General features: G+C 36.4%; 3 protein-coding genes across 6 annotated transcripts in view; 2 read left to right on the top strand and 1 right to left on the bottom strand.

The window, feature by feature from the left end:
* Positions 1-1,740, top strand: part of col6a4a (collagen, type VI, alpha 4a) — a 40,147-nt gene extending 38,407 nt beyond the window's left edge. Inside the window, exons 41-42 of the mRNA XM_067405172.1 lie at positions 1,079-1,126; positions 1,303-1,740. Of these exons, the coding sequence (XP_067261273.1) occupies positions 1,079-1,126; positions 1,303-1,475 (221 nt within the window). The 3' untranslated portion in view covers positions 1,476-1,740. The remainder of the gene's footprint in view (positions 1-1,078; positions 1,127-1,302) is intronic.
* Positions 1,741-1,890: 150 nt separating this feature from the next.
* pik3r4 (phosphoinositide-3-kinase, regulatory subunit 4) lies at positions 1,891-13,539 on the bottom strand. 4 transcript variants are annotated; one of them, XM_067405125.1, is made up of 21 exons: positions 13,252-13,539; positions 12,155-12,915; positions 11,924-12,057; positions 10,678-11,287; positions 9,987-10,121; positions 9,588-9,807; positions 9,329-9,504; positions 9,097-9,242; positions 8,653-8,856; positions 8,150-8,351; positions 8,016-8,036; positions 6,696-6,916; positions 6,164-6,386; positions 5,172-5,337; positions 4,897-5,061; positions 4,544-4,755; positions 4,139-4,270; positions 3,654-3,754; positions 3,468-3,556; positions 2,770-2,890; positions 1,891-2,682 (listed from the first exon to the last, which is right to left on the bottom strand). In XM_067405125.1, the coding sequence occupies exons 2-21, from the start codon at positions 12,870-12,872 to the stop codon at positions 2,512-2,514; spliced, it is 4,167 nt and encodes a 1,388-aa protein (XP_067261226.1). In that variant the 5' UTR covers positions 12,873-12,915; positions 13,252-13,539; the 3' UTR covers positions 1,891-2,511. The 4 variants fall into 4 exon arrangements, with proteins under 4 accessions (XP_067261226.1, XP_067261239.1, XP_067261232.1 ...); XM_067405138.1 differs by having other exon boundaries at positions 1,893-2,682; positions 6,819-6,916; positions 13,252-13,535; XM_067405131.1 differs by lacking the exon at positions 8,016-8,036 and having other exon boundaries at positions 1,893-2,682; positions 13,252-13,534.
* An 83-nt stretch (positions 13,540-13,622) lies between these two features.
* On the top strand, positions 13,623-24,307 carry decr1 (2,4-dienoyl CoA reductase 1, mitochondrial). The gene is made up of 10 exons (XM_067405162.1): positions 13,623-13,799; positions 14,178-14,374; positions 14,835-14,892; positions 14,988-15,074; positions 15,174-15,321; positions 19,323-19,422; positions 22,267-22,339; positions 22,596-22,742; positions 23,077-23,139; positions 23,238-24,307. The coding sequence occupies exons 1-10, from the start codon at positions 13,728-13,730 to the stop codon at positions 23,295-23,297; spliced, it is 1,005 nt and encodes a 334-aa protein (XP_067261263.1). The 5' UTR covers positions 13,623-13,727; the 3' UTR covers positions 23,298-24,307.
* The last annotated feature ends 553 nt before the right edge of the window (positions 24,308-24,860 follow it).

Here is a 24,860-nt window from a genome sequence, read left to right as displayed (position 1 = left end):
GATTCAGCTTTGCACAGATCCAGACGTTAATACTGGCTGCCCTTGTGTAATGCCTCGATCATGGGCTGGCATATGCAAATATTGGGGTCATACATATTAATGATCCTGACTGTTATGTAACAGTTGGTGTTATGTTGAGATTCGCCTGTTCTTCAGAGGTCTTTTAAACAAATGAGATTTAGAAAGAAGGCGGAAACAGTGGAGTTTGAAACCCACTGTATGTCATTTCCATGTACTGAACTCTTGTTATTCAACTATGCCAAGGTAAATTCAATTTTTCATTTGATGGCACCTTTAATAATGTGATATTTAATCCATAAAGTATATTTGTATTACTTAACATATTTAATTATTACATGTTCACGTTATATTCAGCATTTGCATTTCAGTTTTTAATCTGAATGAGTAAATGCATGTTCACATTTAGTCTAGAACTATAATAACCATCATGTTCATACAGCGCACACAACGCCTTTGCACTTGCTCCTAATTTCTCTCATCATGGGTCCCTTGAGGTGTCAGTCAACAAAAGGGAAACAAAGTAACTCCAATATTTTGTTGTAAATTTAAAAGTAATGCATTACTTTACTAGTTACTTGAAAAAGTAATCTGATTACATAACTCGTGTTTCTTGTAATGCGTTACCCCTAACACTGCACTGGTTCATAAATCATTGTAAATCAAGTTTAAGCTGGTCTCCCAGCCCGGCCAAACAAACTCCCCTTTAGCTATTATAGTCTAGCTGGTCTTTCAGTCTGAAAAGCAAAAAAAAAAAGTTGCCCAAAACCTCTCTAAAACTAGCCAGCAGACCAGTATGATGAGTCTGAGAGACCAACTATGACCAGCAAACCAGCTTAGGGTAGTTTAAGATGTATTTTTTTCAGCAAGGTTGAAAAAAAAAAAAAAAACCTCACACCATTAGTTGCTACTGTATGTCAAGCCGTGTAAACAGATTGCAGTTCCATTTGGTGCCACTAGTGGCACAGAAATGACAAACTGCACCTTTAACAATCACACAAAGTACCTTGTTAATATAAAAAGAATGCTGAAACATTTGGATTATTTATTCCATCTCCAGATCCTAAACTAACCCTGCAGGCAAAAGAGGAAACAGCAGTACTTGATGGTGAGAAATGAGCCACCTCTGTAATTGCTTGTCTGTCTTTGGAAGATTCTTCTAAATTTGGACCAATATTAAGCTTTTATTTTCTCAGTAAAGCCAGTAAAAGTATTTAATATGGCAAATACAATATCGCCTGAAGTGTTAAGCATCAACTCTTTCCTGATTTTTTCCACTCACAGATGCGTGCCTCATGAAACAGGATGAGGGTCCCTGCAGTAACTACATTTTAAGCTGGTACTATGACATCCAGCAGAATGAATGCATTCAATTCTGGTTTGGAGGATGTGGAGGAAACAAAAACAGGTTCAACACACAGGTGGATTGTGAAGACCTTTGTGTAAGGGACATTTAACCTGGATGATGTTCAAAATTACACTTTTATTTTTTTTTACATTTGAACAAATGTTTAGCATTTTTCAGAACAAATGTTCACCCTCGCATTTTTCACTAAGCTAGAAAACTGTATTTGTGCAGGTTTTTACTACAAAAAAAGCCAATAATTACCCACCGGCATCCCAATGCAAAAGCAAATAAGCACTTTTTATTTTTTGTTCATAGTACTTTTATGAAGTTATACATCAGCTAAATCACACTTTAAGTGTGTAGATTAAAATTTCAATGTACATAAAGGTTTTTATTGAAGAAGTTCTGTGACAACACCAATAATGTGCAATCACATTTTTTGATATTAAAACAATTTTTAATAACTATACATTTGTTGAAGTCTGTGCATTTTTAATCTTTAAAAATTGTGAAAAACTGCTCGCAACCCATTTTACATCTGTAACTTGACGCATTGTTTGAGCAAAATAAAAAAGTAGGTTAGGACTTAATTTTACTCCGTTAGAATCCATGAGTCAATTTAGAGTTTTATGTTCACTTTAAAAAAGGCTAAAAATGCTGTACTACATAGTTTTTCAGCAAAAACATCAAGAAAATATGCATTTCTCATCACATTTATTCAGTAATATCCATAACTATTACACAGTGATTACAATGGAAGTTTCATTCCTTGTCTTGCATTCAGGCCTTAAAACAAAACTGTTTTCATAGCTGTGCAGAAATAACACTATAAGTGTAACTACTGTGTGAAACAACCTACAAATACTTTTTAGCTATGCAATGTCCTGTTTTCTACAGTGTGGCCATATTGTATATCTTTGATATCGCATGAAGCAGTTGCACAAAAGAACAAAAACAAAAAACAAACTGTTCACACAAAAACTGCTGAATTACACTGTTTCATATAGTTACATTTCATTTTTTTTTAAAGTGGATTTGATCCTAAATGACTGAATTATATTAATTGGCATTATATTTAAATTTACATTGCACTTGATTGGACTTCTATACAAACAATGGCGTCCCACCTTGGCACAGTGTGTCTCTCACTTCCAGACTTTGACAATGCCATCTCTAGAGGAGGTGACTATAAAGCCCTGGGTGGTCTGGAAAGTCGCAATATCAGTAATGATGTCGTGGTGGCCCACGGGAAGGGATTCTGGGCCACGGCGAGGCGTGTCCTCAGTGGATCCGCTCTTCTGCTTACTGTGGATCTCCTGGTGAGGTTGAAGAGAGGTAGGTGTGAAGATCAGCTAAATATAAGCATGCAGAAACCAAAAATCTGATGTTAAAGAGTTTCAGACCTGTACTACTTCTGTTCCTTCTATGATCTTGCGATTGTAGAACACAGAAGGGCAGTGAAGAGAGTCATTAGCACCGCCTGCGACAATGTATGACCTCTCAGGGTAGGCCAAATCCCAAAACCTGTAGATGTCATTTAGAACACACTCAAATTCATAACAAATTCAATATAAGTTCATATGCACTCAGAACCTTGGGTTATCAAACTTTTGCATCCAACTACATGATATTTGCTTGTGGAAATGTTGTGGCTGTGTCCGAAAGGCAGCGGTTTACGTATAAAGGTACCTTCAAAAACAAATTCAACTGGAGATATTAAATGACTATATGGAATAAATATAGTCTGGAACTGAAAAAAATGTCCAATTTTTAACTGATGTTCTTTAAACCACACAAGAATTGTGGGATTTCACAGGTGACCAAGAATACATATATCCAAACCTGCTCACTGTCCTGCATAGTTTAGCTCTAACTTGCCTTAACACACCTGCGAACACCTGGAAGTTTATAGTATGCCTAGTGAGACCTTGATTAATTCAGGTGTGTTTAATTCCGGTTGAAGCTAAACTCTGTTGGACAGTGGCCCTCCAGGAGCAGGACTGGACATCCCTGATACAGACAAACCTGTGGATGCTGCCTGAGATTGACAGCCTGTATTTTTTCCAATATATCTATTAACAAATCAACAAATTAGCCACACCTGATTCTCATGTCAGATCCTGCTGTAAGTAGGAGAGGGTTGCCATCGGCAGGGCTGCAGTATATCCCATGTACACTGTGAGGAGAGGGCTGTGGAGGACAACAGTCCAGTATGATGACAGCAGGTTTGAATTTATTCATTATTGTGAATGTGTTTTGTGATGAAGAAGTGACTACATGCAACAACCTGCATCTCTGAAAGCGGAGGTGCAGAGCTGGCCCACAGGGTGAACTTCCTGTCTCCAGTCTCCATATCCCACATGGACACCTCATTGTTACCTTGTACAGCTGAAGAGAATGAGGAAAATCTTCATGAACATACTCTATATTATATATTTAGAAATCTATATATACATACAGTATACACGGGGAAAGATATGTAATATACTGTGTGTTTTATTATAATTTTTTTTTTGAAAGAAATTAATAATTTTATTTAGCAAGGTTACATTAAATTCTTCAAAAGTGACAGTAAAGTCTTGCATTGTTAGTTTATTTTTAAAAAATCCTCAAAAAAATATTCAGCATCACAGGAATAAATTACATTTTAAAATATATTAAAAAAGAAAATTGGTATTTTATATTGAAAAGATATTTCAGAATATTACTGTTGTTACTGTATTTTCAATTATCACGTAAATGCAGCATTTCTGAGCTTAAGAGACTTTTCACCTGCAATGACAGAGGACTGGTAGAGTGGATGCATCAGCAGGCGTCTGATTCGAGCTCGGGCTGGGTGTGAGTGGCTGGAAATTGGTAGTTGAAACCGCATATCCCAGCATGCCATTGTGCCATTACTTGTACCTATGTCAGTAGGACATAAAATAAATCCAAGCTTGACAGAGCAAACCTAGTTTATCAATTGCTTTCATAGTCTAGGAATCTCCTGAAAGCCGCCTTCTGTAATTTGGGTTTTGATCAGCAGAATTCAATTTTGTTTGCATAATTGATCATTAATTTCCTGTTTATCACTGCAAAACTTCTTTGTAACAATCTGTATTGTATAAAGTGTTATATAAATTAAAGTGACGATGTTCACCACTAAACATCATCAGTAGAGCTATGCAGCTATCTTACCCACACACAGCCAACACTGGTGCATGTCCACAGCAAAGGAAGTGATGAGGCCTAGGCGCAGGTCATGGCGGAGAGTCCAAGCATTGCTGTTGCTGCGGAGGTCCCAACCCACCAAAAAGCCGTTCACAGTGGCGTAGGCTAGAACCGTCTGTGCCCCCGAGTTAAAGTGATGTACGTCCACCACACAGCCTTCATCCTTTGGATCCAAGAACCTGAAAGAGACTCAGTGACTCACTGATCTAACTGCTTGAGTGACACTGACCTGAGTGTGGTGCTCTTGATTTAATTATTTGTACTGTTGTATGGCAGCATACAAAGTCAGGAAGCTACAAGTGGAGTAAGTATTTACACACCTGGTCTGACAGGGCTGGACTTTGGGTGATTTGGGTGGCTTGTTTGCCTCAACTGCAAGAAGCTGGATGGAACCATTATCCGATGCGACAGCAAGGTAATGCGACCCCTGACAAAAGGTCAGCGTTTTCACATGTCCTCCAATCCGAGAATACGTCAGCACAGACCTGAAACAATCACATTTTCAATCTTTCTGGTTCACATAACAGTAAAACAACAACTCAGAAAATGTATTGATGCAAAAGAGTCAAAATATTGACATTAAGATATTATATACCTTGTGGTGGTTGTCTTGCCCTCCATTTTCTGGCTGTCCCAGATCTTTACAGTTCCATCATTGGAGCATGTAGCAAAGATGGAGTGCTCATCGGAGACTCGGATTCGGTTCACAGCGGATTTGTGCTCGTGGAGATGGGCCACTAGAAGACCTTTTGGATGCCACCCTGCAATGAAAAAGCTACAGTTAACAAAGTGGGAAAACTAGAAAAATGTCAAGCAACTCATAATTTGAAGTAGTTCAACTACAGTAAAGCCATTCTTTTCAAAAAGCAGTGTCTTTCAAAATATCTTTATGATATTGTTCATACTTTAAACAAAAGCATATTTTACTAGAAAAAAATGATTTGGAATTACCTCAGGGTGAAAGCATCAAACAAAAGTATGGAGTTGATTTAAAAAAAAAAAGTGTTTTTATTTAATTATAAAATAATTAAATAAAAACACTTTTTTTTTTTTGGCTTATCAAAAATCAAAAAACAAATACTTAATTGGGCAAAAAGTCCTTAAAAATCCTTATATTAAATTAAAATTAACTGGAGTAAAGAAAGTTGAGAACCACTGCCCTATGTCAATTAATTTAGGTTTCTGTTAATAATATATTATAATTATTATTTAACACATATAATATTATATATATATATATATATATATATATATATATATATATATATATATAAGAAATTTGGGCCTTTGAGTAAAGTTTGAAATCCTCTGAGTCAAACAACATAATAATAATCCACTGCATTTGGCTAATTATTATAAAAAGATTTAAAATGCTGTCACAATTTGAACCATCTTATTTACATAATATGTGAAAAAGCTACTTTTAGTTGCCCAGTCCGTAATTATGAAAATGTCTTTGCATTTTAAACAAATGAAAAATAACAAGAAGTCTACAAAAAGGTCAGCTGCAGCTGCTGATTTCAGTATGAGATCGAGCAAGCAAAGACTAGACAGCCACATGATATATTAGCGTGGAGACTGCTGTACCTGGCAGCGGAGGCCTGCTCTCCCACTCTGCACTCTCCATCATCTGTTTGGCCATGCGCTCTGCATTGCATTGCTCTCTTTTCTGCTGCACCAGCTGTTGCAGCTCAGCCTTGCACGTGGTGATGCGCCGCTGGTACGTAGACGCTCCGGTTACAGACTGTACCACTTGAATGGTAGGGAGCGCTGTGGTTTTCCTGGGCTGCACGGATCCGGCCTCAGGCACCTGCGGTTGAAGAGCAACGGGGAGAGGTTTAAGATAAAGATTTTAGACTTTTATCACCACCATTGAGGAACAACATACTAGTATTTTTAATCTAAGGAAAATCCAGGACATTCCCGCATGTTTGTGTAATCATGACGGAAAATATCAGGTGACTGATATTCAAAGGCTTTACAGACTACAAAGCTGTAACATGGACAAATGCACACTAAGAAAGGTGTTGATGAAGAAAGGATGATGGACGAGAAGGAGAGAGGACAGAGAAAGAGAGCAGGGGAGGGATGATAGCACACTGTCGGCTCAGCGGTCGACCTGGGCTGAGGATGGAACATGAGGGAGGTTAAGAGTCTGTGAGGAACTCTCAGATCGCAGGCGCTCTCCAGCCAGAGCTCCATTTGGCTCCCCACCACCGCTTGGAACTAGAACATTAGGTACCGTCGAGGGAGTCGCCGCAGAGCTGGGAGGGTCCAGAGAACCAAACATGCTCTTCCACTCTTCGTTCAAGTTGGAGTCCTGTTTCGTATGTTTGCGAGCTGCCAAAACAGAAACAAAACGGACCTATTTTAAATGTGGTTCTGATAAATTATGCATTTCTGCTTTCTAAAACACTCTGCTCTCAGTTACAGTGTTAACACGCGAACTGACACATGAAAAAGAAATCAGGCAAAGGATTTAGTCAGTGCAGTGACACAGTATTTAAAAATCAAGTAATTTAATATTAGTTTAAAATATTATAGCAAACAGAATAAAACTTTACTTCCCAAATACAATTGAACTGAAGGGGACTACAGTGTGTTGAGATCACTAACTCTCAGCAAATAAATCAGTAATGTTTCAAACCACGTGCAACTTCATAGTCCAGCTTCAATTTTTTATTTCTCGCACTAGCTCAAAAATTGTGTGAGGAATAATAATGCTTGCAATGCAGTAAAATAGTATAAATGTAACTAATATTTCTCAACTTTCTAAAGACAGCTCTAGTTTGAAACATTAGGAAAATTAAAAACATTTTAAAACTAGATATATATTTTCCATGGATAAATAGCCATTTATAACTGCCTTTGTATTATAGGAAGGGGATCCCTTGCAAAGAGATCATCATATTTGGGGGTCCTTGGCATCAAAAAAGTTTGAAAACCCCTGCTTTTATCTCAATTTCACCTTCTGCAATTATATGCTATAAGGGAATCTATGAGAACAAATATATACATACTGTACACTATCATTCAAAAGTTTGGAGTCGTAAGATTTTTTATTTTTTATTTTTTTTTAAAGAAGTTTCTTATGCTCACCAAGGCTGAATTTATTTGATCAAAAAACCAAAAAAAGAAAACATCCTTGCTGAATAAAAGTATTAATTTCTTTAGAAAAAAACTAAGTTTTGAATGGTAATGTATACCAGGAAATATGTTCCTTATTTATGATTAAAATAATCCAATCCCATGGGTTGGTAACAAACTGACTGCAACAAAAAGCATATTTAGCCCACATGTGCTGCACTGCATCTATTCACATCACATCTGCCTGTTATTATGAATTCTCAGATCTAGCCGCACAAAGCCTCTGTGTTAGTCAAAGTGAGTGATTACAACTTCAAACAGAGCTTAGCTGCTTGAGACCTAAACAATATACCAGAGGAAGAAGGGATGAAGTCTGTAAACAAACGGAAAAATATAATGCGTTAATTTTAAATGGTAAACCAACGACATGAGAAGCGTATATATCTTCAGTCAAAGTAAAATGACCACAAAAAGTGTGTCACCCACCTCTCTTGTCTTCAGACTCTTGCTTGGGCTTGATCAGGTCCACCTGTCGGCCAGTGATGCCCAGTGTACCGAGATCAATGACTCCACTGAGGGCTCCATCACTCAGGTGGCTCTGGTCTATGATGTTGGCTTTGGCCTTGTTGGACTTGAGCATGAAGTCTTTCAGAGCCAAGAGCTTGTCCTCCTCAGATTCCGTCATTCCCTGAAAGAAATCACATGATAATGGCTCAACTTCATTTATACAAGTGTAACATGGGGCGGGCAACATGACTTATTGTTCCTAAAATTACATTTCTATTAACCAGTCATTACTCAGGCCTAGTTTTAGGGTCAGGGCTATGGTTATTTCATAGAAAAGTTGTTCTAAAACTATATAGTAATTATTTACTCATTAAAAACTTATAACTACAGTAGCAATCTTATACATTTATGTAAACAAAACTACACAACTAGAAAAAACTATAAATAAATAATTAAAAATAAAATACATTTCTTTTCCTAACCTGTGAGAGAAGTTTCTTAAGGAGCTGTGCAATGGCGGGATCCTCAGGAATAGGGCATTCTGGGATGGAGCCATTGCGCTTTTTTTGGCGGAGCAACAGGTGTCTGAAGAGGCTACCGATGTCTTTGGAACGCAGCGCATAGTCAAAGATGGAGCGACTAACAGGCTCTTTCAGCACACTGAGCAACACAATCTCCTTATCGATCTGTCCAAAGGCAGAAAAAAAAAATTCAAGCCATAATAACTTACATTTCTGTCTGTATGTCTGTCATATGAACTATTTTTATGATAGTCTTCAATTACTTTTATTGCTGTATATGAAAAGAAAGGTCAGCATATTCATCAAAAACTCACCTTTTATGTTCAGCGTAAACAGGAAATGATACAAATAAGTCGCAACTAATATAATACACTAGATCTGAAGCCCACACTAATGTAACCTCACCTGTATAATCGGCTGTGTGATAAAGGGGTTGAGATGGGGCATAAGTTTGCAGTAGACATCAGCAATGTTTAAGTGCTGAGCGACAACAGTGATGAAACCGACGGCTCCATAGCGGATCCACAGATTGGGGTGACACAAGAAAGGAGCTGTGGGATAGTAACATTTTAAATAATAAATGATATATACGAAGCACATTATACAGTGGACTATAAATGAAAATAGTTTTTCTAACCAATATCACTGACGAACTCGTAGATGTGAGGCTTCTGCAATAGCCCCAGCTGACACATGCAAGTGAGAGCATTGAGAGCTTTATAAATGACAAACTCCTCAGCGTCACTCAGGCCTTGCTGCAGAAGAGGTTTGAGGATGGAGGAGCTCTGCCAGCCCACATATGCTGCTACACCTGCAGAGAGGAGGAGATTTGGTTACCATCTTGCGAAAGACTATCTTTATATATTATATGAAGTGACTGTGGTGGCAACTTTCCTACTATGCTGTCAAAGAAAGCTCCACGGAGGTGCCAGTCATTCTTGTCATTGAGGAAAGTGATCATGTGGGAGAGGAGGACATCGTTGGCTTTCTGTCTGCCGAAGAACACACAGAGGCGCGTGATGCCGTTCTCCATCAGTGTCTGTTTGACAATGTTCTCAGGGTCGCTCAGTAAAGTCACCACCTTCTGCTGAACCATCTCATGCAAGGCCTGCAGCTCTTTGGACAATAGATGGATCATATCCACAGCGTTTTAATGATATCGTAAAAAAATATTTTCATGCAAACTGGAGTCGATAAATGTTCCAAGTTACATTGGAATATATATACACAATATCAATTAACCTTGTTTCAAAACTTCCATAAAAGTGAGCTTTAAATGAAGGACAAACATTTACCTGAATCATAGTTTTCATTGGGGTGAAGAGTTTCTTCTGTGTCCTCTCCATTGAGGTCTTGTTCAGAGCTCAAATTATTCTCCTGCACCAGCTCCAGAAAACGCAGTGCTGTCTCAGCCAAGTGTGCTATGTTCTCTATAAATTTTAATATAACATAATATAATATATCATGCACTACTGTTCGAAAGTTTTGAGTCTGTAAGATTTTGCTCACCAAGGCAGCATTTATTTGGTCAAAAACACAGTAAAACACTAATATTGTGAAATATTACAAATTAAAATAACTCTTTTTTTCTATGTTAATATATTTTAAAATGGCATTTATTGCTGAGATGGCTACATTTTCGGCATCATTACTCCAGTCTTTAGTGTCACATGATTCTTCTGAAATCATTATAATATACTTATTTGGTGCTCATAAAACAACTTCTTATCATCATCAAGTTGAAAACAGTTGTTTCAAAAAATTTTACAGAGCCCAAACTTTTGAACATTAATATAATAATATAATGTAATATATATTTAAATCAATATGAAATGGCTTTCATGATCCATTTTGCCTCCGTAACCTTAAGTAATTTCCAATTTAAATGTTTTTTTTATTAAAACCAGAAACTTATTAGACTGTTAAAACTATTTACACATTTAGAAAGCAGACAATTTACTCCAGAGATTTCTAGCTCTAGCATACCTGCATAAGCAAGTCTGACAATCGTTGCTTCATCTTGAGCCAAGTGGGCAATTCCAGGTAAAATGTATTCTGGGTAGATATTGACATCATTGCGAGGAACCTCCTTGACTAGCGCCAGCACTTTAGTCAGTGTGCGAACAGCCTCGGCCCTGACACGCGGCATTGAGTCATTGCAGAAATGCAGCAAGTACGGTGTGATCCTGTCCAGCAGGATCTCCACATTCAGCCGGCCTGCCAGATGAAGGATGAGCTCCAGAGCTGCCAGTTTGGAGTCGCAAAAACGCAGCGTTTGCAGGCAGGATGTAATCACTGACACCAGCACCACCAACCCTTGCTCTTTGGATGAAATAAGCTCCTGAGATGCCTTCTCCTGCTTTTCAGCCTTCCCCGTCTGCCCGCCACTGCACAGGTTATTGAGGATGTTCTCCAGGTTCTTACGGATCACCAACACCCTTTCGTCAGCAGACTGGAAGGTCTCTTTGGCAAATTGGGCCATGTAGGGCTGAAGGAAGGTGTAGAAGATTTCTGGGAAAGCTTTGCCTCGCTGCTGCTTCAGGTATTCTTCAGCTGTCAGGCGCTTTTCTGGCTCTCGCTGCACCATTTGTGCTACCTACATAAAGTGGATGAAATGATATAAGGTACAACCTAGAATATAATTAAGAATACTAACTAGTATCATATTATTTATTAATTATTGTTGAGTCAGTAAGATTTTGTCTGAAAGAAATTAATACTTTTATTCAAAAAGGATGCATTAAATTGATCAAAACTGACAGTAAAGACTAATGTTTCTATTTCACATAAATACTGTTCTTTTGAACTTCTATTCATCAAAGAATTTTGAAAAAAAAGTATATTAAGCAGCACAACTGTTTTCAGCATTGATAATAATAATAAATGTTCTTAAGCACCAAATCAGCATATTAGATTGATTTCTGAAGGATTGTGTCACGTGTGATACTTGAAGGCTGAGTGATTAGCTTTACCATCACAGGAATAAACTGCATTTTAGAATATATTAAAATGGAAAAGAGCCATTTTAAATTGTAATAATATTTCACAATATTACTGTTTTACTGTATTTTTGATCAAATAAATGCAGCTTTGGTGAGAATAAATGACTTATTTCAAAAACGTTTAAAAATCTTACGGACCTCAAACTTTTGCATGGTAGTTTATAAGTTTGTAAAACCTATAAACTAAAAATCTCTAAATCTCTAAAATCTCAAATGAATAGAAATTCTACCAGTTCTCTAATACTGTGATCCTCAATTTTCATCAGCACATGTTCAGTCTGGAAATGTCCTTTACGGTAAGCCAGCAGTTGTGAGAGGTCGAAGAGTGGGACACCCTCTGTGAACAATTCTGCAATCACACAACCTAACAAAAGAAAATGAAAAAAGAAAGGTCTTTGAAAAATATTTCATATATTATACAGCACCCTCTTTAAGAAAACAGAAAACAATATAATGGATACCAGCTGAGAAGATGTCCATGGGCTGTTTGAGTTCTCCCCTGGTCCTTTGGCTATTGCTTGAGAGATCCACAAGCGGTGTTGTCTGGTCACTTTCGGTGGCAAACATGCTGCCATCCACAAATCTCTCCGGAGCAATGTAGCACGTTCTCCTTCTGGATGTGTCAAAGAAGTAGTTGAAATCTGCAGGGTTGTCTTCAGGCAAGTATGTGGGTTTAAAACTAGCAAAGTCTGTGAGAAGCACCCAGTTCCAGCTTGTCACCATAACATTCTCTGTTTTAATGTCACCATGACGCACGCCAGATTTATGGGCCTGGTCCACAGCATTGAGGAGCTGGAAGGCAATCCACTTCTTCTCCACGTTGTTAAGAAACGGCCGAGTGCTGATACGGTCATACAAGTTATCTCGAACATACTGCCGAAATAGTATGGCTGCTTTTTCAGTAAGTGTGGCTTTTTGAAAAGGCAGACAGTTCTGACAGGAGTGAAGTCTTATTTTCAGCTCCTCTAGCTCTTGCTTGTAGCTGGTCAGGGGCAGAGAGGGGTCCTGGATCGCAAAGACCTTAACCACAACCAATCCTTCCCTATGTTTCGCCCGGGCCACTTTGAAAAATCGTGTACTGCCCAGACTTTTGTCATATTCATAATCATGGATGTCAGAAAAGTAACTGTCCACTGAAAGTATCTGTGATGGAGCAATTCCAGCCAGCTGGTTCCCCATCTCACTGGATCAGAGATGGTTGTCCCAAAAGACAAATCTATTCCTATGATAGATAGATAGATCTACAGTTTATAACAAAAATCTAATTTTCTTAAAATGTTTACTTATAATTATCTGCATTTAGAGTAAATACTTGAAGATTATTTATGGCAAAACTTTTGAAATCCAATATAACGTCTTTTCACATCACACGGTGTCATGAGATATGAAATGCTGCATCATATCTGTTAGCAAAACTAGCTAGAAAATTTAACTCAAATATTTACATTATTGGCATTTTCTATCCATATAAACTACTAGTTTTAACGTAATATGTCAAATACATGTGGGTATATAGTGTTTGTTTATAGCACTGATGTAAAAATAAACGGTTGTTTACCTGATTCTTTGAGCCCCCAGCGCGCTGTCAACTGACCGACTCGTTAACTACAGTTATTTTCTTCCACTTTACATAAAATGACATTCTACATTTTGCCTACGTAAAAATGAACAATACTAGCAAAACTGTAAAATCATACAAACGGTACATTAAACAGCCATTTACATTAAAGAACCGCTCCGTTTGTTATGTCTCAAGAGTGAACTAGATGTGTGCGTCTCAAATTACTGATCTGAGATCTGTTCGTCGGTTCATGCGCGACACGCTATTGGATGAAAAGCTTGCCTTGACTGATCTCAAATCAGCCAGCAAACCGGAAACCGGAAGATATCATTCAGGATTTTCGGACTTTAGTTGTAGAGTCATTTCAGTTGACCAGACTTTACTGAGTCTGACTTCACTAATTTGTTTGCATGATTTTGACATTGTTGCAACACGTTTTGTCCCTCTAAAAAGGCATTTTTTCTTTTGACGTTATGGCGCTGCTCAGAGGACTGACCGTGTTTAATAGAGTTTTAACTCCAAACAAGTGTTTAACACCAGCTCGAGTAAGAATTTTTTTTTTGTGCATGAATTAAATTGCAATTTAGTTTTCAAAATCTCATAAGCTGCAACCAAGACAAATCATTTATATCTGGAACTTTTAGTTATATAAAATATAGGCTACGTTTTTAACAGCATTTTGGGGAATTTTATTTTAAATAGCTTGTGCAGTAAAACTTTTTAAATTGTTATACTGAATTATTTACACTGAATGTGACATTATTTAGGCTATATTTGAGACGTGTTGCTTTATTTATAGTGTGTATTTCCCTAAATGCATAGTTTACGCAGTAAGTACTTTATACTGTCATTGTCCTTATGACCTTTCACCCAGTTTTTATTGTCTGAATAAATAAAATGACCCTCTTTGCATCCTTTAACAGTTGTTTGGAAATGGGACAAACACTTTATACCAGAGTGGTCCTCAAGCTAGATTCTTCCCACCTTCTGAAAGTGTTATGCTTCTCCCAGGAACTTACAAAAACAAAGTGGCCTTCATCACTGGAGGAGGAACAGGACTCGGAAAAGCCATGACCACTGCTCTGTCTTCACTGGGAGCAGAGTGTGTGATAGCCAGCAGGTTAGTTAACCCTCTCATAAGATCATCAATAAAGTATTAAGCAGCACAACTTTTTCCAATATTGATAATAATAAGAAATGTTTTTTGAGCACCAAATCAGCATATTAGAATGATTTCTAAAGAATCATGTGACACTGAAGACTGGAGTAATGATGCTGAAAATACAGCTTTGCCATCACATGAATAAATTACATTTTAAAATATATTAAAATAGAAAATGGTTATTTTAAATTGTAATAATATTTCTGTCTATGTTAAAGTAACAATGCAGCCTTGGTGAGAATAAGAGGCTTCTTTCAAAAACACTAAAATACTTAATGGTGTTTGTAGGTCTTCCAGTAACTAAATAATTGTTAGCCCTGCAAACAAAGCCAAAAGCTTAATGTTGAATTTGACTGATTATTCATGTTAAAATAATCATGTTAAATAATCATGTTAAATCTCCTGTTGTCACTTCCAGAAATCTTGATGTTTTGAAGAAAACAGCGGAGGAAATCTCACAACAGACAGGGAACAAGGTACCTCTGCCTAAGAAAGTCTATGCAAACAATGTCATGTTTATGAACTCGTTTTCATCCTTATAGAGAGTTTGATAAATGTGTTAATGTTTCAGGTCCATGCCGTCCAGTGTAATGTTCGAGACCCTGCTTCAGTGGAGGCTGCTGTTGACCAGCTTGTCAATGATGTCGGCCTACCTGATGTAGGTTTAGGTCTCCATCTTAACAGCAGCAAGTGATACAATAGATTCCACACAAAACTCTTTCTGATATGCATTGGGATTCTGTTTGCCATCCCACAGGTGGTGATAAACAATGCCGCTGGAAACTTCATCTCTCCTTCAGAGAAGCTCTCTCCCAATGCCTGGAGAACCATCACTGACATAGTGTTGAACGGCACTGCTTATGTCACGCTAGACATAGGAAAACGCCTTATCAAAGCTGAGAAAGGTGATTATTTTTCAACTTTTAATTATGAATGAAAGATCTACTTATATATAATATGCCAGTCGTTCCTATCTTTGGTCCTGGAGTAACCTCAGCACTGCAAATTTTGGTGTCTCTTTTATCTGACACACTTATCTCAGATCTTGGGCTTTGTCTGAAATTGCCCCCTATACCCTTAAATAGGGCACTATTTCAGGGGACAGCCATTTGTAGTGGTGTGCAAAACCATAGTGGACGTTATCGAGTGCACTCACTCAATCCCATAATGCACCACAATAACGAGTGTACTGCTGGTCCAATCTGGGTACAATGTAATATCATGCAGGTATAAATCCCTTTTTAATTATTAAATTGTTTAATTAAGGTTTATACATGCTAGTTTCCATGACAGAGTTCAAGATAAATCTGTTCATCACAACTGGAGCTGATAGTTTATGTTACAAATGATTATTAAACAGCAAGAACAAACTATGCAAAAGTGGCAGCCCTTCCGGCACACTCAGAGTATAGTCTCCTTTAAGTGGACTATATAAGTGGACTAATGTAGGGAATAGTGAATGAGGGTATGTAGGGGGCAATTTCAAACACAGCCTTGGAGTCTTCACTAATGAGCTGATGAGTTATGATTAGGCAGACATCTAAAATGTGCAGTTCTGGGGGTATTCCAGGACTAGGGCCGGGGACCAGTATAGTATGCAACACTGTTACAAACAGTAGAGCATGGTGCTTGATTCCCAGGGAATGAGTGAAAAAAAATGTCTACCTGAAAGTCTCTTTGGATAAAAAACATCTGCCAAATGGATAAATGTAAATGGTTTGATTGGTTGGTTGGAACTTGGAAGTGGTTGATTTTGAGTACACTAGAGGGCAGTAAGTGCAAAACATCCCATAGAGTGCTCAAGTCACTGATAATCTGTGCTATTTCTCTTACTAGTGATCCTTTAATAATTAGACAAATGTTCTGGATATAATTTAAAAAAAAAAAAAAAAAAGCTCTATCACTCACATCTGTGAAATCAATTGTGTTTGCCATAAGTGTGTAAAAAGCAAAAATTGTGTGAAAGTACATGCCCTTATATCAGGAGCTGGACTTTCCTTCAAATTTATTTAATTAAAATGCACATATAGCCACAAAACTACCCAATTTCCCTGTAAACATGGTAAGCAATGAAATTACATCAGCAATACATAACGAGAAGTCCATCACTCTAGAAATGTAGTCCCATTCAGGCAATTGTATTTTTTAATACAAGAATTTATAATAAGAACCAAAATTCCAGTTGTACATCTCTGTTCTTAGACCATCAACAATGACTGTCCTCTCAATGCCATACTTGTAAGTTCACAACAGTACAAGATTTTTGTTTTTTAGGGACACATCAGAATTAACATCTGTGGTAACTGACAGTATGCCACAGATGCTGTCAATAGAGATAAATAGAGAACATTTATTAACCTTTAAAAGGCAGTGTAAAAATACATTTTTTTCAACAAGGATGCATTTAATTAATCAAAAGCGACAGTAAAGACATTTATAACGTGTATATATATATATATATATATATATATATATATATATATATATATATATATAAAATACACATACACATACATACAGTGGCATGAAAAAGTATGTGAACCCCTTGCAGAATCTGTGAAAATGAGAATTATTTTAATAAAATAAGAGGTATAATAAAAAATGCATGTTATTTTTTGTTTAGTACTGTCCTGAGTAAGATATTTTACATAAAAGATGTTTGCATTTAGTTCACAAGACAAAACAATAGCTGAATTTATTAAAATAACCCCATTCATAAGTATGTGAACCATTGATTCTCAGTACTGTGTGTGGTTACCTGATGATCCACGACTGTTTTTTTGTTTTGTGATGGTTGTTCATGAGTCTCTTGTTTGTCCTGAGCAGTTAAACTGAGCTCTGTTCTTCAGAAAATTCCTCCAGGTCCTGCAGATTCATCAGTTTTCAAGCATTTTTGCATATTTGAACCCTTTCCAGCAGTGACTGTAGGATTTTGAGATTCATCTTTTCACACTGAGGACAACTGAGGGACTCAGACTCAACTATTAAAAAAGGTTCAAACATTCACTGATGCTCCAGAAGGAAACACGATGCATTAAGAGCCGAGGGGTGAAAACTTTTGAATTCAAATATCAAGGTAAACTGTACTTAATTTTTCTGCAAAGGAAACATGCAAGTATCTTCTGTTGGTTCTGAAGGGCAGTACTAACTGAAAAACAATGAAATTTAAACAAAATAAGAAAAATTGTGACATCTTCATCCTGTTCAAAAGTTTTCACACCCCGGCTCTTAATGCGTCGTGTTTCCTTCTGAAGCATCAGTGAATGTTGAAACCTTTTTTAATAGTTGTGTTTGAGTCCCTCAGTTGTCCTATGAAAACACAGATCTCAAAATCCTTCAGTCACTGCTGGAAAGGGTTCAAATATGCAAAAAGGCTTGAAAACTGATGAATCTGCAGGATCTGGAGGATTTTTCTGAAGAACAGAGCTCAGTTTAACTGCTCAGGACAAACAAGAGACTCATGAACAACCATCACAAAACAAAAAAACAGTCGTGGATCATCAGGTAACCACACACAGTATTGAGAATCAGTGGTTCACATACTTATGAATGGGGTTATTTTAATAAATTCAGCTATTGTTTAGTCTTGTGAACTAAATGCAAACATCTTTTATGTAAAATATCTTTACTAAACAAAAAAATATTATGCAGTTTTTTATCATCCCTCTTATTTTATTAAAATAATTCTCATTTTCACAGATTCTGCAAGGGGTTCACATACTTTTTCATGCCACTGTCTATATATATATATATATATATATAATGTATGTGTGTGTGTATATATATATATATATATATATATATATATATATATATATATATATATATATATATATATATATATATATATATATATATATATATATATATATAATAAATGTTCTTTTGAATCATGTGACACATGTAAAGACTAGAGTAATGGCAGCTGAAAATTTAGCTTTGCCTTACAGGAATAAATTGCACTTTAAAATAGATTAAAATTGTAATAATAATTGTAATAATATTTCACAATATTACTGTATTGTATTGAACACTAGTGTATTTTTACTGTATTTTTGATTAAAAAGCAGCCTTGGTGAGCATAACAGACTTCTTTAAAAAGTTTGGGTTCAGTAAGATTATGCTTTTTATTGTTCTGTAAGTTACATTGTGGCCAATCCTTTTATAGTGTGATGAACTGAAATGTGGAAAACTGGTCGCCGATGTGTTGGTGATTAACTAAGTTGTCCAGATGATCCACGTTTGTTGTGTTGATGCTTCTGCAGTAATGAGGTTGCCTGTGGCTTCCTGCACATTTCATGAACAATGGAACAAAAAGTTGTCAAAATGTGGGATTTGTTTTGCTAATCAAGCTTGTTTTATAATGGGCTAATTTATGTGTATTCACGCCGTTTTCTGCTCTCTTTGTTTTTCGTTATGATAACAGCTTCTGGCTGTAACAAGTAAGCTGCAGCATAATTACTAGTGTAAATTAAAACATCATTAGTCTTTATGTATATTTGCTGCATTTTGCAATGATAAGACCCAAGTATGTGTGTGAGTAAGATGACAACTAGCAAGATAAGATCATTTTCATTGCCTCAGTCACATTTGTGTGTTTGTTGTGTGTGTATTTGATGAATTAGCTGCTCAGATTCAGACATACAGCCTCTCACCTGATTATTTTGACCTCTTTCTGCTTCCTTGAACATAGTGATTATAGACTGTTCAATTACTCCATTAACTCTAAGTGCAAAGATATTATATTACTGATAACAAGTATGACCTTGACAACTCAGTGTGTTTATTGTATTTTCATTTCTATTTCAGTTATATATGATCATGTCATGTTGTCACAGGTGATCTGCAGCCTAGTTTAATCTCATTTGAAGCACCAGAAACTGATAATCTTGTTGAATTTATAAAGGTGCTGCTTTTCTGGCCATCACCACTATCTATGCAGAGAGTGGCTCAGGATTTGTTGTGCCAAGTGCTGCGGCTAAATCTGGAGTGGAGAAGCTGTGCACGTATGTGTTACACTACAGACACCTTTTTGGGTTAGGTTTTTAGGTAATTCCCCTGGCAAATCAGGTCCCCCTGTCAAATGCCTTTCTAATATATTCTTGAAGGGTTGCATATATTATCATAATAAAGGTGCAGTGTGCTATGTTTCAGTCACATTTTAATTGTAAGATGAGGATCTTGATCCTCTCCCCTTAAGGAGTGTTAACTATGCTGGAAATACAATAGGGAGAGGTGGACAGCACACTATCTAACTGATGATTTTTAGACCAACAGCTCATTAAAAATATCTCTGCTTACATGTTTAGTTTACTAATAGGATTTACTTTAAATAAAACATTTTTATCCTTTAATGTGAAGACTGAAATGAGGAGCTCAGTTAAACCAAACATATCTTATTTCAGGATGATGCATACAGCATATACTTTGTATACAGTATAAACACTGTGATATTTATTTATATATTATGCTTTTTAAAAGTGATGAACAGAGATAATCTTTATTCCATAAGAAGTTGCTTGTCTGACTCAATTGCCTTGCCTTAAAAAATCATTACAAATTTGAGTGAAAGTTTAAAGTAAAAAAAGAAAAAAAAAATTTAACCCTCTGGAGTCTGAGGCTGATTTGGGGCCTGGAGAACTTTTGACATGCCCTGACATTTGTGCTTTTTTCAGTTGTTCATAAACATATTAATGGAAAAAGTGTCATTACACTGTATTCAGCACAAACTAGGCTACAATAATATGTGAGGAACATGTATGTACATGTTTGTGTTTTTGAAGGAATAACATTTATGCGTGGTTGTTGAAAAAACAAAAAACTTAAGTCACTGAAATAAGGCCAAAAAAAGTATAATAAATCTGTGTTCATAAGACTTTAGGGTATTGGAGGTTGTAGACTAGAGTTTTTGCTTCAAAATTATGTAAAAATTATGATTGCCTGATCCTTCATATTTAACAATATATTGATTTAGTTTTTGTAAGACACTTTTTGCCAAGAAACACAGTATGCGAGGAGGCGTGAATCACCACTGAAAATGGGCCATTCTCACCTGAGAAGACAAAAGAATTGGATAGTAATGAGCTGAAATGACTTGCATATTAATGAGGCATTTCAGTCAGGTAGGCTGTGAAAAAGGTCTGTGATTCTCTGATGTCTCAAGCTCATTATGATATATGAAACATACAGAAAAATATTATTACAATATAAAGTAATGGTTTTATATTATACTTTAAAATATAATGTATTTCTGTGATGCAAAGAGTCTGAATATAGGCTTTTAGTTTAAAAGCATGCACATTTGGAGAAATATTGGATTCTCATATGCTTATGTCAATTTTCTATACAGAGGAGTTATTTTTATTTAATATTCACTGTCATTACTATGAGCGCTGGTGTTTTCAATTCATCCTTGAAGTCGGAGGGCGCTCTGTGCATTTTAGTCCACAAATTCATCTAAAAGAAGAAGAGGCTATTCCATGAATGGAGTTTCCAATACATACTGCAGCCGGAGGGCGCTAAAGAAACAAAAACTCATCTAAAATTCATCTGTAGAAGACAAGTAAACAGGAAGTAACTGCATGTCTTCTAGAGATCGCTAACCATGACTTTTACATCCAGATAAACACTTTTCAAGACAATAAATACACGATTGAGATAATAAATGCATGTATTGACTGAATTAGCGTCTGAATAGCGCTGGCTCCGTGGGCGTGGCCGCATTAGCAGATAATGAGCTGAATCACGGATTTCTGACATGGCTCTCTTTTCATACAGATTACATAAACAAAGAAGGTTTGTTTTCGATTTGACTTACATGATTTAAAACCTGACATCTTAACGTTTTTTTAGACATAAGTGTAATTTTTTTGTCATTAGTATTCACTAAGTTACAGTTCATTTTCTGAGAACTATCAGATTGGAGTTCGTTCAGAGGGAGAGGAGAAATCACGCATCATGTTAGTTTTCTTTATTTTACAAAAAGCACAAAATTCTGTTTTTACTCTGAGTGTACACAAATGAAAGAAGATATTCCACAGATTAAAATGGTGTATAACTCTTAATTGTATGTGCAACATTGACGGAGTATTTTGAGTCTCTTTCACACTGATAAGAAAAAAACCACGGTGGTATCGCCGGCGATACCGTCAGACCTCAGAGTGTTAAAGGTAACGCTTTACAATAAGGTCTCGTTTGTTAAAATTATGTAACAATGAGCATGTAACAGTACTTTTGATTTTAATAATGTATTAGTAATTGTTGAATTCAACTAAGATTAATATGCTGTAGAAATATTGTTCAGTCTTAGTTCATGTTAACTAATGTATCTTATTTTAAAGTGTTACCAATTTAAGATTTATTTCTTAGCATTTGGTATGATTTGTGAGTAATAAATACTGCAGAATCTTAAATATATCTTAAATATTGTATTATTATTATATAATAAAATACAAATACTGCATATGATTTTTAATGTGGTTTCCATTTTAGGTCCTACGGTAATTTGTGTAAGGATTTAGACTCTACAAAAATATCTGTTGCTTAATTGGAAAGTGTCCACATAATTACTGATTGTCTGATTTCAGGCGTGTTCCATACATTCTGTACATAAGATTTCCGGAGCCTTAACAGCCCTTTGATTGCATTTTCCTTGTCTTGACCGTGAGCCACCATGTTTGTTATTGCTTCCCCTGTGTGATAAACCTAATGGAAAAGGGTCAGTCTCAGAGAGATAATTACACTAGAAGCAGTAGTGGCAATGTCTGATAGATAGGATGACCAGATATCCCCAAAAAGTGGGACAAATCCGAGCATGTGTAAAAGGTCTGACTGATTCTCTCTACCAACAGATCTCTGGCAGCAGAGTGGGGCAGATATGGCATGAGATTCAATGTTATTCAACCAGGACCAATCAAAACCAAGGTAGTGTGCATGTTTTTAAGTTGTTCTTCTCTGAAAATGTTGTCACCCACTCATGAATCACACTTTCTAGTCGAATCTTTTCAATAAAAACCAGTCTGAATGATTTGTTCACAAATCAGAGCAATTCAGTTCTCGAGTTCAACGTACTGACTCAATCCAGTTTGGATTATTTTCTATCTTTAAATCTTTAGTTTTCCAAACATTATAATCCATATGGAAAGAGCTTTACAGTGACTCATCCAGTATCTTTCTGAAGGGTGCGTTTAGCAGACTGGATCCCACTGGCCGGTTTGAGAAGTCGTTGATTGAGAAGATATCCGTAGGTCGTCTGGGCACTCCTGGAGAGATCGCCAACCTTGCCGCCTACCTCTGCAGCGACTACGCCAGCTGGATATCAGGCGCGGTGAGTTCGATGACCTTGCATGAAAAGGGCTTCGCCTCTCTGGGCAAGAGCTTACCTAGAATCTTCCCCATAGGACCTCTCCATTTACAGCCAAATGGAAACGGAGCCAAGGGCACAACCTACACCTCTCCTTCCCTCTGTGATTGGTAGCAGAGGGAATTTTGTGAAAAATTAGGGGAAAAAATAGTGCTCCAGAGATCAATATGGAATTATGGTCCGGCATTACTGAAATGGCTCTATACTTATAAAGTTAAGGAGCCCTGACAGGGAAGCTAATATGTTTTTCACAGTGAAAGACAAATTTCCAGCTTTAACAGCTCCTCTGTCCTCACAGATCATTCGAATGGATGGTGGCGAATATGTCTCCTTAGCTGGCGAGTTCAATGGTCTGAAGGAGGTGAATTTTTTTTTTTTTAACTCAGTCAATCAGATATTTACAATGGGGAGTTTTCATTACTTTATTTATTATATGTTTACCTTGATTTTATTTGCCAGGTCACAAAAGAGGAATGGGCCATGATGGAATCAATGATCAGAAGCACAAAGGGATCGTAAACCTCTAAAACTGCTGTAACTCTGCACTAATGACAGTCCTAATCTCAATCTCCCATTGTAACAGAGAACGATCAATTGAAATTGGTTTGGTTTGTAGATTGTATAAATTGAGACTTAAATTGTCCTAGCGCATACAAATATTTGTTCTGTGACATGTTTATTGTGGGCTGTAAGGAATTGTTGTTTGGAGTATTAGAGCCATACTGAATTAAAAAAATGTTTTTAAAATTTTTCTTTGCTTTTTGACATTTAAGTTGGCCTGTCTGCCATTTCTGCCTTAAATATCCATTGTAACAATGAAAATTACATTCTGTAGGCTGTAAACATGTAGATTACATATTTAAGCCCCAATACGCTTCAATAGGCTCCAGCATCCCTGTGACCATGGTGAACGTATTTTCACCAAGTACCACGTTACAACTCTGTATGGTCGCAGGGTCACCATGATTTTGTTCCTAGATCAACATATTTTGTTGATCCCGGAACAACATTCCAATCAACCAACCAGGTTTGAGGGACAAGTTTACAGTTGATGTCAAGTTTAGGCTTAGAATCAGGGTTAGGTGCTTCTACATCAGTGTTATTCACCTATCTTTTCCCTCTGGTTTTATGGATACGTTACTAGGTTTAGGGATAGGAATGTTGATCTAGGAAAATGTCTTACTTTGCAAAATCACGGTGACCCTGCGACCATACAGATTATAAATGGTTTGAAGAGTAGAAGGGTGGATGGATGGATACTGCTCCTGTTGTGATAAAGCCCACAAAGATTCCTACAAATATCACGTTTAAAAGAATGTATTTTCTCTATCCTTGTGTGAGCACAAGCGTTGGAAGTCTTATAACAACTTTCAACTGCCTTATAATGACGAAGTAGAAATGAAAATTTGGTGTACATTACATTGTTTCATGCTTAAAATTTAATTTATGCAAATACAGAATAAATTCTGCATTATTTCTTGCTTTATTCTTGGTTAAATACCAATTAGAGGATAAAAAACGAAATAAATGAGGGAAATAAATTTTGAATGCTTTGTATTTCTGGAGGTTTTTTATTATTATTATTGAAAGTGTTTTTTTTTTTTAATCAGGTTTCATTTAAAATGACCAGTGAGGAGTCTCCATATTCCTTTTTTTCTGCCCTTTTATTCATTTTAGTAGTTCCCAGTTTAGATTACATTACAGCTTGTGGTGGTGCAAAAGCATTTTTTGCTCTTGACAGCATCTGAGAGTGCAGTACATTAAAAAAAACAAACAAACAAATATGGTGTGGTACTCTCAGGGAAAACATAATATTTCTTTATGACCTGCTTTTGTTTATAGTATGTAATGAATTATAATGCTTGTGTAATATTGTAAAATATTATTACATTTTAAGATAACTTTTCTTTTTAGTATTTGATGACAAAGATGAATTTTCATCAGCATCATTACTCCAGTCTTTAATGTCATACGATTCTCATTCTAATCATTCATCATTCTAATATGTTGATTTGGTGCTCAAGAAATATTTAAAAAAATATTTTTCACTGTTGATAAGTTGGCAACATAAGTGCTGCTTAA

Source organism: Chanodichthys erythropterus, chromosome 2 (genome assembly GCF_024489055.1).
Source record: "Chanodichthys erythropterus isolate Z2021 chromosome 2, ASM2448905v1, whole genome shotgun sequence".
NCBI lineage: Eukaryota > Metazoa > Chordata > Actinopteri > Cypriniformes > Xenocyprididae > Chanodichthys > Chanodichthys erythropterus.
This window is presented reverse-complemented; position numbering and strand designations above follow the sequence as displayed.